Here is a 15,390-nt window from a genome sequence, read left to right on the forward strand (position 1 = left end):
AGCATATGGATCATCTGAAGAACTGGTTAAAGTGCAGATTCTTGTTCAGTAGGTCTAAGGCAACCTAGGGAGTATCTCTGGAGATCCCTGGGAAACTGCTATTTGACTCTGGCCCATCACAGTCAGCTATCCTTATCCATGGGTTTGGCATTTGCATATTTGACCAACGAAGGATTGAAAATGTTTGAAAAAAAATCGCATCTGTACTGAACATGTAGACTTTTTTTTTTTCTTGTCATTATTTCTAAACAATATAGAACAAATATTTATAGTGACTTTTTTTGTATCAGATATTATAAGTAGTCTAGAGATGATTCATACAGGAGGATAAGCATAGGTTATATGCAAACATGATGCCATTTTATATGAGGGTCTTGAGCACCCACAGGTCTTGGCATCCTGGGTGGGGGTGCAGTTCCTGGAAAATTCCCCACCGACACCAAGCACCACAGTAATACAGAGGAATATGGGAATTGCTGCTATAGACTAGTGATTGCCAGACATTCTTACCTAGCCAGATGTTTCCTGGAAAAGGGCCTGAAAGATGTAAAGATGGAGGGAAGGGTGTGTTCCCAGGAAGTCAAAGGCAACACTTGGTGACCAGAGTAGCTGCTGATGGATGCACTGCTAAAACTGGACAAAACAAAAGACTTGTCAATCAGTATCCATGACTTTTCAGTGAAGGTCATTTTCTTTCTCACAGAGAGGATTTATTTTCCTCAAGGTTTTAAATCATGTGTATACAATGAGTCCCGGCACTTGTATTTTGAGATCTATTTTGAGCAATTCATAAACTTAATGGTCTTACAATGGTTTATGGAAATCTGTTCAGGAAAAAAGCTAGGGACAGAGTATATGACTGTATCAATAGCTAACACTTTAAGTAGGTTAGTGGCACCTGGAGAAAAAATATCGAAACACAGATTGAGTTCCCTGAGCCCAAGAATGACACGTCTTTTTCATGTGATGAAGGAGAGCTCTGTCTGAGACGCCTGCCAGCAGGAATTTTGGACTCATTATAATAATGAGAACTGGGAAGGTCACTCACCTGGATTAAGTTCCGCCTAGGGCCAAGCTGGCTATGAAAAGTTCAGAAATTAGAAGCGGGGAGGTGTGACCAAGCATGAGCCCAACCTGGATTAAGATTCTGATCTCAAAGGGCTGAGGATGTAGTTCAGTGTAGAGCTCTTGCCTGGCACTGTAAGGCCCTAGGTTCCATCCCCAGTACTGTCCAGAAAAAAAACTGTTGTTATATCATGTGTATGCATGAATATGTAACAACAAATTTCACTTATGTGTAATTATAATGCACCAATAAAATATGGAAAACATTTAATAGGTAATATGTGTATATGGCTAAAACGAGATTTTCTGATATTGATAAACAAGTCTCTGGGCATAAGTATATAAGGATACAAGGATAAAGATTGATTCTTTCTATCTATCTATCTATCTATCTATCTATCTATCTATCTATCTATCTATCTATCATCTATCTATCTCTATTTATGCCAGTGCTGGGGATCAAACCTAGGGCCTCAAACAATTTAGGCAAATGCTCTACCACTGAGCTACACTCTCAGCTCCTGAAGATGTTTTTTTTTTTCTTTTTGGTACCAAGGATGGAACCCAAGGGTGCTTAATCACTAAGCCACATTCCCAGCCCTTTTTCATTTATTTTGAGAGAGGGTCTCACTAAGTTGCTTAGGGCCTCACTAAGTTGCTGAGGCTGGCTTCAAACCCGTGATTTCTTCTGCCTCAGTCTCCAGAGCTGCTGGGATTACAGGCATGTCTCACCACCTCCAGCTTGAAGAAGCATTTTTTTGTTGTTGTTGGGGGCGGGTGCCAAGGACTGAACTCAGGAGCACTTGACCACTGAGTCACATCCCCAGTCCTGTTTTGTATTTTATTTAGAGACAGGGTCTCACTGAGTTGCTTAGCGCCTCACTTTTGCTGAGGCTAGCTTCGAACTCAATCCTCCTGCCTCAGCTTCCCAAGCTGCTGGGATTATAGGCATGCACCACCAAGACCAGTGAAGATTCTTTCTTAACAGTGATTTATACTTCTGGTCTAAGGAATACAAGACAAATTATATCCTTATACAAAATATTTGCAACTAGAAGTGATTGAGGTTTCAGAGTTTTTCAGATTTTGAAATATTTGTGTTGGTTTTACTGGTTGATTATGCCTAATCCAAATTTCATAGAATTCTTTCTTGATGCTGAACTTACACTATTCATTGTTTACAGCCTATAACTGCTTGGATAACTTAAAAAAAATTAATTCTAACACTTGGGATTTCTTTCCCTTCCATTGAAGCTTATAAAGCAAATTAGAGGGCTATGGTTTTTCCTTCAAACTGCAATGCACTTAAGCACATCTACTTCTGCCTTAAGGACCTTTAAAAAACAGTCTACTTTCCAAAGAACAGCCTGTGAATTCTGGGCATGGTAGGGTAGATGCTTGTTGATTCTTGATTCACGATCTCCACTTAAATTTTGAACATTTGGTATATTTTAGATGGCAGAAGACCAGGAACAAGTCCAATAAACTAGCCCTGAAACTAGTTTTCTTATTTGAAAGAAGATAATTTTACACCATCTGATTTTCTTTTTCTTTTTCTGGCCAAATTAATGATGGCAGCTGATCCCAAATGGCTTTACAAAGTGGATTAACCCTTTATGTGAAGTCTTGGCTTCTCAAGTGATTATACTTACTTAGTGTTCCAGCTTCTGAATACAATCATGCATTATATTTTGTGTTGAGATCAAGTCAGGAGACTCAATTCTTTTTTTTTTTTCTTTTTGGTGCCAGAGATTGAACCTGGGGGTGCTTAACCATTGAGCCACAGCCCAAGTTTCTTTTATTTTTTTGAGACAGGGTCTCACTAAGTTGCTTAGGGTCCTGCTAAGTTGCTTAGGGCCTTGCTACATTGCTGAGGCTAGCTTTGAACTTGCAATCCTCCTGCTTCAGCCTCCTGAGTTGCTGGGATCACAGGCGTGGGACACTGTGCCTGGCAGAAGGTTTGGTTCTTAATCTTGTTTTAACATTTTCCCACTGCCATAAATAACTTCAAAAGGAAAGCAAACTGAGTCCATTAGGAATTAAGAAACCACATTTTAATCAATAAATATGAACGTTTGTTAACCAGTTATTAGGTAGAGAGAATAAAGTAATGTATAAAGAGTTCAGAAGATAATACCACCTTGAACACAAAGTGCTAAAATTGTTTGCTATAAACTTCCTCACTTATAGAATTAGAGATAACAAAAACATTTACTCAGAACAAGGTCTGGAATAATCTAAAAAGTTCCAGGTGTGTTTTCAAACTAAAACAGATTATTTTGCACATAAAGCAGAGACAGATTATTTTGCACATATGTAGATTATCTGACGACTCAATGAATAAATGATTGAATGGATAAACTGTTGAACATCAGGGAACAGGATTACTTATGTTCACATTATGGGCCCGGCTCACACTCGTTTCTCCTCCCCACCTCACCATCCCTTCCTTGTTCTGCTGTGTCTTGGGAAATCATCCTTCCCAGGTCTGCCACCAGCTGGCTGCCAGGTGAGGCTGGAACGGTGGGGTGCCAGTGGGAGACACGAGGACCAGAGAGATGAGGCCACGGTATTTCTAGGTATCTGACTCAGCTCTGGCCTTGTCTCCATTCCTGGGTGGTGGTTTTGTCTTTGACATGACTCCATTTTCCAGAGTTCCTTGGTAGCCCCAGCTCCCAGGAGACAGTTCCCATCATGGCTCCAGTTTCTGTGACTGATCCTGGTTTCTGGACTCTGGAAACCACACATCTCCCATTGTCCTCACAGTCCCAGGTGTAGAAACAGCTTTTTGCTATTTGGTTTCTCTTCCATCATCGATGTAGATCAATTTCTTGTATTAAATTCCCTCTAATGAAACATCTAGAATGGCTTCTGTTTTCTGGACCAGATCCAAACTGATACATATTAGAATCATTAATAACTTTCATCTTTTCACTTACCTGGGAATGTTTGCATGAGAATCTGCCCTAAGCCAATAAAAATCCACTCAAACCACACAATACCCACTTTCTGTAATACAGGCCAATGAGTATCCCCTTTGCCTTTTATCTGACAAGAGCTGGAATTCTCTTTGTCAAGTGCAAACATGACCCTGACTCTCCACCAATATCACCATCAATTACAGTGGACACAGCCAAGAGGTCATTTTTGTTGCATGTACTAAGTGCAATAACAAGGTAAGAGAAATACAAACAGAAAATAAATCTTAAGAGAAAATTACAAAGTCATCAAATGAAAAACAAGTCTCTGAAGTAAAAAAAAAAAAAAAAGTCTCTGAAAATTCAGAGAACATTAAGACAGCACCAGAAAGTTTCTTCCCTGTTGAATCAATACATTTTCCTGAAATTAAAATCTCATAACATTTCTGGATATTTCAAGAGCTTCAAAATAATAACAATAATAACCTGACTCATCAATGAATGATCCATAGCTTCTCAGCTAGAAGAAATGGTTACTTGGAGAAGTAGAGTTCTTTGGTGAGCATAGAGACCACGCAGGGGATCTGCTTTTTCTCATTGAAGCGGGGGTCCTCAGACTGGGACTCAAAGTGCCTGGCTACCCTGTCGTTCACTCTGGTGAGGATCTGCATGATCTCCAGGTCTTTGCCATGCTCATCCAGGATGGAGCAGAGGGCCTGCACAAACCAGGAGCCTTTGCCCGGGTTCCTCCAGGAGTAATATCCTTTGACAGGAGAGAAATGAGAACTGAATCAGTCAACCCTGGTAGCTGCTCCACTCGCCAATGAGCTTCAGCTGTCAGTGTCTGGGGTCTTCATGCCTGGCTTTATGGAAATGACTCCCTTCTGATTTGCACACGAGTCACTAATGAGAATTATGTTGCTGTGCTGAGGAAAAACCTTAAATGGAGAAAACTTCATGAAGATGCTAAAGAATGCCTTGGGTGTTCTGTCATGGAAATCCAATAACAGATAATATCACCCAAGGCCAGTGCTGGTGGATGTTGCCAGAAAATTTTCTTGCGTCTGTTTTGATGGAGATGTTCATGTAACACCTATGAGATACCTAAGTGACAGTGAGACACATCCGCTTCTGGAGATTTCCAGAGGAAAGCTGGAGGCCAAGGTTGTAACCTGCAACTCCTCATCAGACAATTGGGGTGAGTACAACTTTCTAATTCAAGCCTAGAAAAGAGATTGGCAAGGAATCTCAGAGAATTGTGACTGTTGCTTTTTGGGGGTACACAAAATGAGAATTGTATCCTGCTAAAGAAATGCAAAGGCAAGGGATGCTGAGTATTTAGGGGCTGAGGCAGGAGAGCCTGCTGTCCCAGGAGGGTTGGCACTGTCAGGGCACGGGTGTGTTCCTCAAGGATCACACATGGCCTCTGGGAGGGAAAATTGGCTCTTGGATTGTCCTGGGTCCTGATCAATAGGTCCTCTTGAAAAGGCAAGAAGACCCCAGCTGAGAGAAGACACACAGGGACCACAGAGGATGTCCAAGAGTTGAGGAAGGGACCACAATGACTAACCAGGAACAGAGGTGCCCATCTGAGGGCCAAGGAGGAGCAGGGCCCAGGCAACCCAGTGCTGCAGCACTCAGCAGCTGCAATCATCTACCTGACCAGGGCCTAAGAGGCCAGATGACTGAGCACGGGACTCACGTCTTATCCCCGACTTTGCCTCCTTCCTTCCCAGACTCCGTCCCAACTTTGACTCTGGGAGAATCTAAAAATAGATCTTTCAAATGGGAAAGCTGTTGAGAAAGCTGAAAGATCAAGGCCCCATTAGCCACTAAGCCCTGTAGCAGGGCTGAGAAACTGGGAGAAATGTAAAGTTGAGTTTGGAGTTTTAGTTATTATCTCAGACTGGACAGTCTCGTTATAGTTTGGCAACTGTCTGTGACTTTAAGAAGTTTCTACAACATTGTCTAATGTCTCAGCATAGCAGCCCACCTACAGAGCTGCTGCGGCTTTCCTCCAGGGGCAGGGAAGGGCCCACTCCCTCCACTTCTCCACCCGCCTTTAAACAGACAGTGTGAGACCAATAAGGTTGTCTCTGGTTTCCACGATGAGCTGTGCTTCTTCCTCTCACTGCCAATGGGTCACCCCAAGTTGATGCTACTGAGGTCACCATCATTTTTATAACAACCAGTTATGGAATAAATGTATAATATGTAGTAAGTCAATAGTAAACTATCACGTAAAGTGAGTTAGAATTCTTTCCCACAGCACAAGGTAGTGGTAACTACCTGCATGAGGCGTGAGCTCAATGGCCTTAGTAGGGCACATACATTACCTCATTCAATACAGTATTCTGGTGAGGCTGGGCAAAGACCACCTTCTCCTTGGGTTTGTGACCTCTGACCTCTGTCCTATAGGGGCTCCAAGGTCATTATTCAAAAGTGCAAATGTCATCCTGTGACTTGCACCAAAATGGTTTCCTTGCACCTCTTTATCAGTATGAAGTTCAGGCTGCTTAGTATAGCACACAGGGCCCATGACAGTAGGGCCCCTTGCCATGCCCTGACACATGATGTGGATTAAACTTGCCCTCTATCCCCAAACTCATATGTTGAAATTCCAGCCCCTCATATAACTGTTTTTGGAGGCAGGACCTTTACAGAGGTTATTTGGGTTAAATGATGTCACAAGAGTGGGTCCCCTGATCCAAGAGAATTAGTGTCCTTATTGGAAGGGACGCCGGAGACATCATTCACTCTTGCTCTCTCTCTCTCTGCCATGTGAGGATACAGTAAGAAGGCAGCCATTTACAAGCCAGGAAGGGGACCCTCACCAGTAACCAAATTGTTCAGCACCTTGATTGTGGGCTTTCCAACCTCCAAAACTGTTGTTTAAGCCATCCAGTCTGTGGCATTTTGTTACAGCAGCCTGAGTTAACTGATACATTCTCATCCAATCTTAAGTTTGGCTGAATGCATTGGGCTATTTGACTTGGCATTGTTTGGCAAGCCATCCTCCTCTTTCCCCTGTGGTTTGAATTTTCAGGACTCAGTTACAGCTTTTTAGGAACATCTCTCTCATCTGCCTCCCTAGAAGAGTTTGTCTTTCCTTCCTGAGTTCCTCAAGACCTTGCTCAGTGTAACTACAATTACTCCACCAGGTTTGTTTACATTGATATGACTGCCCTTACTCTGCCTCCTTCCTAAGATCAGGAAGGCCAAATTATTTTCTATCTTAATGAAACTTAAAACTTGTGAAGTTATCGCTTTCTTAGGATCCCATCTGCAGATCCTGCTTGAGCTGGTTTTTGTCAAACATACCAACCTATTTACTACAACCAAAACCAGTGCACCAAGCACTTGACAAAACTGAGAGAATTCTAAGTTGGTGACGGGTGCACCCAAAACAAAGGAAGGACTTTCATGGAACAGGCTCAGGCAAACATGGTTCTTGGTAAATAATGAGGAGGCTTGCTCATGACTGGCATTTTCTGGAACTGTGAGGGTAAAGGAATCCTGGCCCAGAATTTGTGCATGAAATCTCTATCTGACCTTGGGCATATCTCTCAAACTCACCCGAGCTTAGTTTACTTTTTTCATTTGTAAAATCAGGACACAATAACACTTTTGCTATTTTATATTTTGTATTTATATTTTGCTATAACTAACTACAAATTTATCATAAGGATGATACAACGTAAAAGACACAAAAACCCGCCGTAAATGATAAAGCTCTGAAGAAATGTTTGTTTTATAATTATTCCTAATAATAGTAAGACAAAGTGAGAGAATTCAGCTTTTCTGGAAAGAAACTGAACAAGCAGAATAATGGTCCCCAAAGATGTTCACACCCTTACCCTGGAGCCTGTGACCATGTTACCTTACATAGCAAAAAGGCCTTTGCCAATGTGATTAAAGTTATAGAACTGAGATGGGAGATGATTCTGGGTTCCCAAGTGGGCCCCGTCCAATCACCGAAGCCCTTTCCAGTTGTGGTCAGAAAGAGAGAGAGATTCGAGAACAGAGGAAGGGACAGAGAGATGTGAGGTTTCTGTCTTTAAATGAAAGAAAGGTCACAGACATGACAGGAAAGGGCAAAGAAATGGGTTTCCTTGCTGAGTCACCAGAAGGAATGTGACTCTGACAACTCATTTTGGGATTCTGACCCCCAGAACAGCAAGACAATGCATTTGTTATGTAAGCCACTGTGCTTACAGTACAGGTTGAGTATCCCTTACCCAAAATGCTTGGAAGTGTTTTGGATTTCAGAGACTTTTAGATTTTGGAACATTTGCATAGTCTTTATTGGTGGAGCATCCTGACAAGAAAATGCAAAATCTGAAATGCTCCAAAATCTAAACTTCTGAGCATGTTGGGGCTGAAAAAGTTTCAGGTTGAAATCATTTTGGATTAGGGATGTTCAAACTACAATTAATTCACCCAGCAACAAGAAACAAAGACAGCCCTAGAGGCTTTACTGATGCTGAAACTGACTGGTAAGGTGAGCAGACAACGGATTGGATACCTGGGACCGTGGAATAAGCGAAGAGGAAGTCGGCCTCCACTGGGATCTTATATCTGGGATTAGCATCCGTGTCATTGATAGGCCCTGAGTCAGCCTGGATCCCGTCATCGAGCTCTGTCCCTCGACAAGCCTAAATATGAAAGGAGAGATCACTTCCTGGAGTTGGGAACAGAAATGCACAGGCTGTTCACTGTTGTGCCCAGATGCAAGGGACAGTGGATGACATAGATGAGGAGCTCAGTGGTCCTCTGATGAATGAGTAAGTGAATGAATGGTGATCCCAGTTACGCAGCAAGGCAAAACATTGCAAGTCTCAAAGAATCCTTCCTCCTTTAGAATCCAAGGCAAATACATAAACCAACTACTTAGAGCAGAAAAGCCAAACCTGAATTTGCATACCCCAAAGAGATGGAGATTCGTAAAGACAGCGCCAACCCAGTCACCCTACAGGCTTTTCCCATTTTCAATCGTATTGACTTTGAAAAGTGATTACCTGAATGAAGAAGAGCTTGGGTTTCTCTAAAAGGGTTTTGCATCGATCTCCCCTAAAATGGGCCGTCAGATCCTTTATGGGTGTCACGCCATCTTTACCGTAAATTAGATTTTCTTCTCCATGGCTTAATAAGATGCAGGCGAAGCAGGCTGAGTCAGAGTGGTCCTCCTCAGAAGCTGCAGGCAAGCAACGTGAACACTGAAAACGAAGACTGAAGTCCTGCGGACCTCAGATGCAGTACCCCAGAGGCAGCCTGGCAGCCGCGCAGGCTGCTGGGGAGGGACCAGCGAGGGTTGGAGGATGGTCAGGGAGAGGGCTCTGCTCAAGCTCTAGACTTTGTCTGCAATGCCCCTCTGAAGAGAATGAAGACTAGGGAAGAGAAGTTGGAGAGAATTCTGGAATTCCCACTTGGTCTGAACCCTAGATGGGGTAACCTCGAGAGGAGCGACCCCCAGGGCCGAGGTGTTCAAGCAGCTGTTAGAGGCAGCATACTGGGGAGCAGAAGGGCAGGGCCCTGCCATTGGCTACTTCTATGACAACAGGCAGGTTAGTTAACCATTTGTACCTTTGTTTCCTTGTCTGAAAGTGGAGTTGGCAGGCCCTGATTAATGAGCTAATATTTGTCAAGTGGGCCCCAGGCAGCCATTAGCTGAAGAAAATAAAACCTTGTGCCAAAAAATAAGCCAGTCACGAAGGGATGAATGCTGTAGGATTCTACTTTGATGAGGTACTGAGAGTAGTCAAGTGGAGAGAGAATCAGAATGGCCGCTGCCAGAGGCCGGGGGAAGGGAATGTAGGGAATTAGTGTTTAACAGAGTCGATGCTTCATTTAGGGGAGATGGAAATGATCATGGAGGTGGACGGTGGCGATGTTTGCAAACAATGTGGACCTGCTTAAGGTCACTGCACTTCACACCTAAAAATGATTAGAAAGGCAGCTTCTCTCACAATACAAAATCTTCTCTACCATCAGTGATGGGGCAAAGAATAACATCTAACACTGCGTGAGCACCTCTCTGTGCTGACACCTATCCAAGTATGTCACACGGATGGTCTTATTTGGTCCCTACTGGACCCCATGCAGAAGGCCTATTTTTCTTTATTTCATGGATGAAACATGGAATCTCGGAGTGGTGCCCTAGCACTGTCCACGGGCAGCCCAGTGTTGCTCCGGTGGGTGCTGCCACCCCCTGCTGCTTCATCAGTTCTGGAGAGCAGGTGTGGCCTCCACCGTGCTCATCCCTGAGGCACCTGTGCAGGGATCTGCCCAGTGGCTTCCATGTCAGTTCTGATAATAAGAGGGACAAGCTGACGGTGATGAATGTTGGAATTCTTAGCTTATTTTAAGATAAGATGAATCTGGACAGAGTTGGAAAGCCAGAGTTTTATCCTCCCTGGAACCCATAACACACACAGTCAAGAAAAATCACTGCTTTGCTATTTCGCTAGAACGCTGATTGACAGGCTCTGGGTTCGGGTAGAATTCACTTTCCCCGAGAACAGAAACTACAACTGGCCCTTGTGCCTATGGAGGCCATTATTTTATTTATTTATTTTTTTGCAAAGCTAATCTTCCAACCCTAGGAAACAGCGGAGCTGGGGGCATGGTCCACATTTCAGGAAAGCAAAGAAATGAGAAAGGCATGGTTGCCTGGCCTGGGGAGCCCAGCAGTTGGCACTGGTACCAGACCCACAACCAAACTCCTAATTCCCAGGATGTTCTACCACACGACCTACTAGGGTAGAAGAGTCCAGCTTATAAGATTCAAATTTGAAGAAATCAGAAAAAGATGCATAACTAAAACTGATGCCTATTTAAAAAAAAAAAGAAGAAGAAGAAGAAGGTGGAGTCTTTTTTTCTAGATGCACTGCTAAGAAAAGCAGAAGTGAATGGTCTACTGCCTCCGGGTCCCTGTCCTCTGAATCCGCACAACTGACCTTCAAACACTTGCCCTAAGTTCCAGAGTAATCTAAGTGACATCCATTAGATGATGTGGGATATAGAAAACACGATGGAAGACCTGCTAGGGTTTGGTTCTGTCCATGATTCCCTCTTCAGTATGTCTCTATCCCCACATTTATAAAATGAGCATGGTACTAGACTGTCGGCCAACATCACAGGGTTTGTGTTAAAGATTTAGTGAAAGAAAATCCTGGATGTGCTATAGTTCTGAAGTATATGGGGATTATTGTCCTCCATCTGTCACTGGGAAAAGCTTACATCTCAACTCCATTCTGGACAGGAGGCTATAGATTTGTTACCTCCCGAGGAATCGGCCTTTTGAAACTGTAACCATTCTGTATATTCAGAATCTATTTCACTCATGAGAGCTTAAGCTTTTTTTTTTCATAGAGACTCAAGTTTTCTGAAAGAGACCTGCCTCTTGCAGGATAGGTAGAGTGGCCAGAGGAAGAAGACTCCCCACGCTGCAAGCCCTCTGTCCCCTAAGTCCAGTCAGACACTGCTCCTCTCCACACAGGAGGAAGGCAGAGGAGGGTAAGCGCTCACCTCGTTTAAGCAGATCTTGCATCTTGGCACAAGAACAGTCATTATAGACAGTCACATCAAAACCCAGGCTCCGGAAGCACTTGAAGAGGGCCTCAGCATCTTTGTCTGTTCCATTTCGGACACCCATACCTGTGGGAATCAAGTGGATCCACGGATGAGCCACGCTGGGTGCAGAGTATCATGGAGCCAGGTGCCCAGAGCAGAGGATTAGATCAAGATGTATCAGTTAACTCAGGCTGCTGTAACAAACTGCCACAGACTGGATGGCTTAAACAACAGTTTTGGAAACTGGGAAGCCCACAATCAAGGTGCTGGACAATTTGGTTGCTGGTGAGGGCTCCCTTCCTGGCTTGTAAATGGCTGCCTTCTTACCGTGTCCTCACATGGCAGAGAGAGAGAGAGCAAGAGTGAGTGAGGTCTCTGGAGTCCCTTCCAATAAGGACACTAATTCTCTTGGATCAGGGGACCCACTCTTGTGACATCATTTAACCCAAATAACCTCTGTAAAGGTCCTGCCTCCAAACAGTTATATGAGGAGCTGGAATTTCAACATATGAGTTTGGGGATAGAGGGCGAGTTTAATCCACAGCACAGCACGTGACAGGTCATGGCAAGGGGCCCTACTGTCCTCAAATCCTCTGAGTATGTGAAACACCTTCCGAGGTCAACAAGCCAATGAAATGAGAAGCAAATGCAGAGAGAGGACTCATCCTGCCCACAGCAGGTGAGACCCTCAGGGCCCTCAGCCCCACTCAAAGCCAAATAGGCCCCTTGATTCTTAGCCTTGGAGGTTCTTAGTTAAAGTCCCTTATCAGCTCATCTACATGGTGGGACCTCAGACTGCAAGTTCCTGGTTCCTCTGTCTCTTTCCCCTGGACACGGGAAGATCACCTTTGCAGGAGGGCTCCCTGCTACAGGACGTAGGCGCACCATTTCTCTGATGGATGTCTGACACAAACTAGAGAAAATTGAAGGGAGAGGCAGCGGGAACCCAGCCCACGACACCCACCTGTCACTTTGTCGAAGTTCTTGTTGTTGATGATGATGCATTTGCCCACCTTCTCAAAATTCATGTTATACTGATACGTGGGCACTCGGTCCCGGGGGGTCCTGACTGATTGTGTGGAACCATTTTTCTTCTTCTTACTGGGGAAACAGAAAGCCAGTTAGGGGCTGGGGAAGAGTCATGGCCTCTTGTGCCCAGGAAAGTCAGAGGGTGCCGACCTGGAGAGGACAGATGGCTCTGTTTAACCGTCATGTTTAAATGGGTTTCCTGGTAAATCCTGCTACATGTCAGAGAAATGCAAATTAAAATCACAATGTGATTAGGACACACTCACCAGAACGGCTTCCGTGTGAAAGAAACTGAGTGTTCAGCGTCTGGAATGATCACACATTGCTAGGGGAACCTACTTTGTACCTCCACTGTGCAAAACTGGCAGATTCCACTAAAACTGAGCTGACACACACCCGAGGGCAGAGTGCCTCCCTGGAACACAGACAGGTTTACCAAGAGGTTCCCAGCAGTAGCCCCCGAACGGGAAATAATCCTTTCACCCATTTATAGCAGAATGTGAGAACTGCTGAATACACAGGCCGTGAAACAGAACCACGAGAAGGAGCCAAGCGTGACGACCTACAGCGACAAGAAGGTGCCTCACAAACACAACAGCAAAGATCCAAAGGTAACGGGCACCTGCTGGGCTTGGAACTGACACTGGCACCAGAAATCTGCAGGTGACCACAAGGGATACCAGGACCGTCCCAAGTGCGTGTCATGTTTTGGTTCTTGGTGTTAGTGCTGGTCACACCCATGGGTCAGAGAAAATCCAAGTGTGTGCACTTTTGCACGTGGATGTTATAATTCAATGACACACAGTAAAAGAGGAAAAAAGGAACAGAGCAATTTATAAAAGAAGGGAGGGCCCTTCCAATCTCCAAATGACTGGTGGTCCAGTCTGCCAAAAGCCCGGCACACCAGTATCGTGGTGGGAGCAGAAGCCCTCCCAGGAGGGCAGAGGACCAACGTCCACCGAGTAGGAAGCAGACTGGCCAGTCCCCAGGCCAACACGAGCGCCAGGAGGGGAGGGATGGTCATCGGTCCTGAAAATCGCTGAATTCCCAGCACACAGAACAACCAGGGGCATGAAGGGTGCTCAGCACCTACTCCCTGCGTGAACGAGCCCACTGGCGGCATCTGATGCCTCACGGCACGGAGGGAAACTGAGGTCCATGGGGAGGCTGGGATCTGGCCGTGATGGGCGAAGCAGACCCTCCCCGGCCTCAGACTTGCTCCTGGTGCTGCAAAGCCTGCGCCCGTCACCACGGTCAGGATGACTCGCCCGCCCGCCTCCCCTGCTCTCACCCAGAGGCAGAGGAGGCGAAGCAAGGGCTGAGCTTGCACACGAGGGCACCACTTTCCAGGGATCACTGCCCAGCCCGAGGACGAGGCCTTTCTCCCTGCCCTCTGGCCCTGGTCTGGCTTACGGACGGGCTGCGTCTGACTTCCCATTCCTTCTTGCTGTTTTTCCACTTTGGCACGACCTGTCCCTCAAGTGTATGAGGTCCCCCGTCACGACCTGTCCCCCATGTGTACAAGGTTCCCAGTCACGACCTGTCCTGTCCCCCATGGTACGAGGTCCCCCGTCACGACCTGTCCCCCATGTGTACGAGGTCCCCCATCACGACCTGTCCCCGTGTACGAGGTCCCCTGTCACGACCTGTCCCCCACGTGTACGAGGTCCCCTGTCATGACCTGGTCCCCATGGGTACAAGGTCCCCTGTCACGACCTGGTCCCCCACGGGTATGAGGTCCCCCATCACGACCTGTCCTGTCCCCCATGGGTACGAGGTCCCGTCACGACCTGGTCCCACACGTGTACAAGGTCCCCTGTCATGACCTGGTCCCCATGGGTACAAGGTCCCCTGTCACGACCTGGTCCCCCACGGGTATGAGGTTCCCCGTCACGACCTGTCCTGCCCCCCATGGGTACGAGGTCCCCCGTCACGACCTGTCCCCCATGTGTTCAAGGTCCCCCGTCATGACCTGGTCCTCCATGTGTACGAGGTGCCCCATCACGACCTGGTCCCCCATGTGTACGAGGTCCCCCGTCATGACCTGTCCCCCATGGGTATGAGGTTCCCTGTCACGACCTGTCCCCCACGGGTACGAGGTCCCCCATCTCCCGTGATGACACTGTTTGTTAAAGAGAAACATCCCGAGTCTGTCCTGCCTCTCAGGGCTCCTCCCTCCCTGTGTTCAGCAGCAGCGGTTTTGCTTCACGCTCTGTCCCCAGAAGGCCGCGCAGCACCTAGGAGCGCTGGGCTTGGGATGGGCAGAGCTGTGTCCACTCGCCTGTGTGACCTGGGCCAGTGAGTCACTGCCCTTCAGAGCACCAACATCCTCTCCTGTAGAGGTCGCAGGCGGCAGGTGCAGCTTTCTGTGGCTCTTAGTTAGACGGGAGGTGTGGTGGCAGTAGGTTCTCCCTGGGGAGTCTCCCCCTCAGAACATGAGTGTCCGCAAAGTGATCTGCTCTGTGCAGGGACAGGCTCGTGGGCAGGAGCGGGATCTACCTCCTCATTTCCACCCCGTTGATGACAACCGACGGTGTCTGGTGTACATGTGAAAACAGTCTATTACACGCGCCCAGCCTCTGGGCCTCCTGGGTGACCTGGAGGTGGGTGGGCTGCAGGGTGAGGCCCACCTTACAGGAAGTAATGATAACAACCAACCTGTCGGTGCCTACCACGGGTTAGAACTCCCACTGCATTTTCTCACTGAATCCTGGTAGCACCCCAAAGTCAGAGGTGGGTGTCATGTTAATAACCCCCACTGCAAGGATGAGCGGGAGAGGCCTGGGGCGGTTAAGGAGCTGGCTCG

At 46.4% G+C, this 15,390-nt stretch overlaps 1 protein-coding gene across 3 annotated transcripts in view; it reads right to left on the minus strand.

The window, feature by feature from the left end:
- Positions 1 to 2,705: 2,705 nt before the first annotated feature.
- The window catches only part of CASP7 (caspase 7), a 34,487-nt gene continuing 21,802 nt past the window's right edge, over positions 2,706 to 15,390 (minus strand). The window contains exons 2-6 of one of the 3 annotated variants that reach the window (XM_079137179.1): positions 12,520 to 12,656; positions 11,511 to 11,639; positions 9,002 to 9,177; positions 8,509 to 8,638; positions 2,706 to 4,746 (exon numbers count right to left, since the gene is read on the minus strand). In XM_079137179.1, the coding sequence (XP_078993305.1) occupies positions 4,517 to 4,746; positions 8,509 to 8,638; positions 9,002 to 9,177; positions 11,511 to 11,639; positions 12,520 to 12,656 (802 nt within the window). In that variant the 3' untranslated portion in view covers positions 2,706 to 4,516. The remainder of the gene's footprint in view (positions 4,747 to 8,508; positions 8,639 to 9,001; positions 9,178 to 11,510; positions 11,640 to 12,519; positions 12,657 to 15,390) is intronic. The other 2 variants (XM_079137178.1, XM_079137177.1) reach the window with 2 other exon arrangements.

The sequence above is a fragment of the Sciurus vulgaris genome (assembly GCF_902686455.1).
Source record: "Sciurus vulgaris genome assembly, chromosome: 4".
NCBI classification, from domain to species: Eukaryota; Metazoa; Chordata; class Mammalia; order Rodentia; family Sciuridae; genus Sciurus; species Sciurus vulgaris.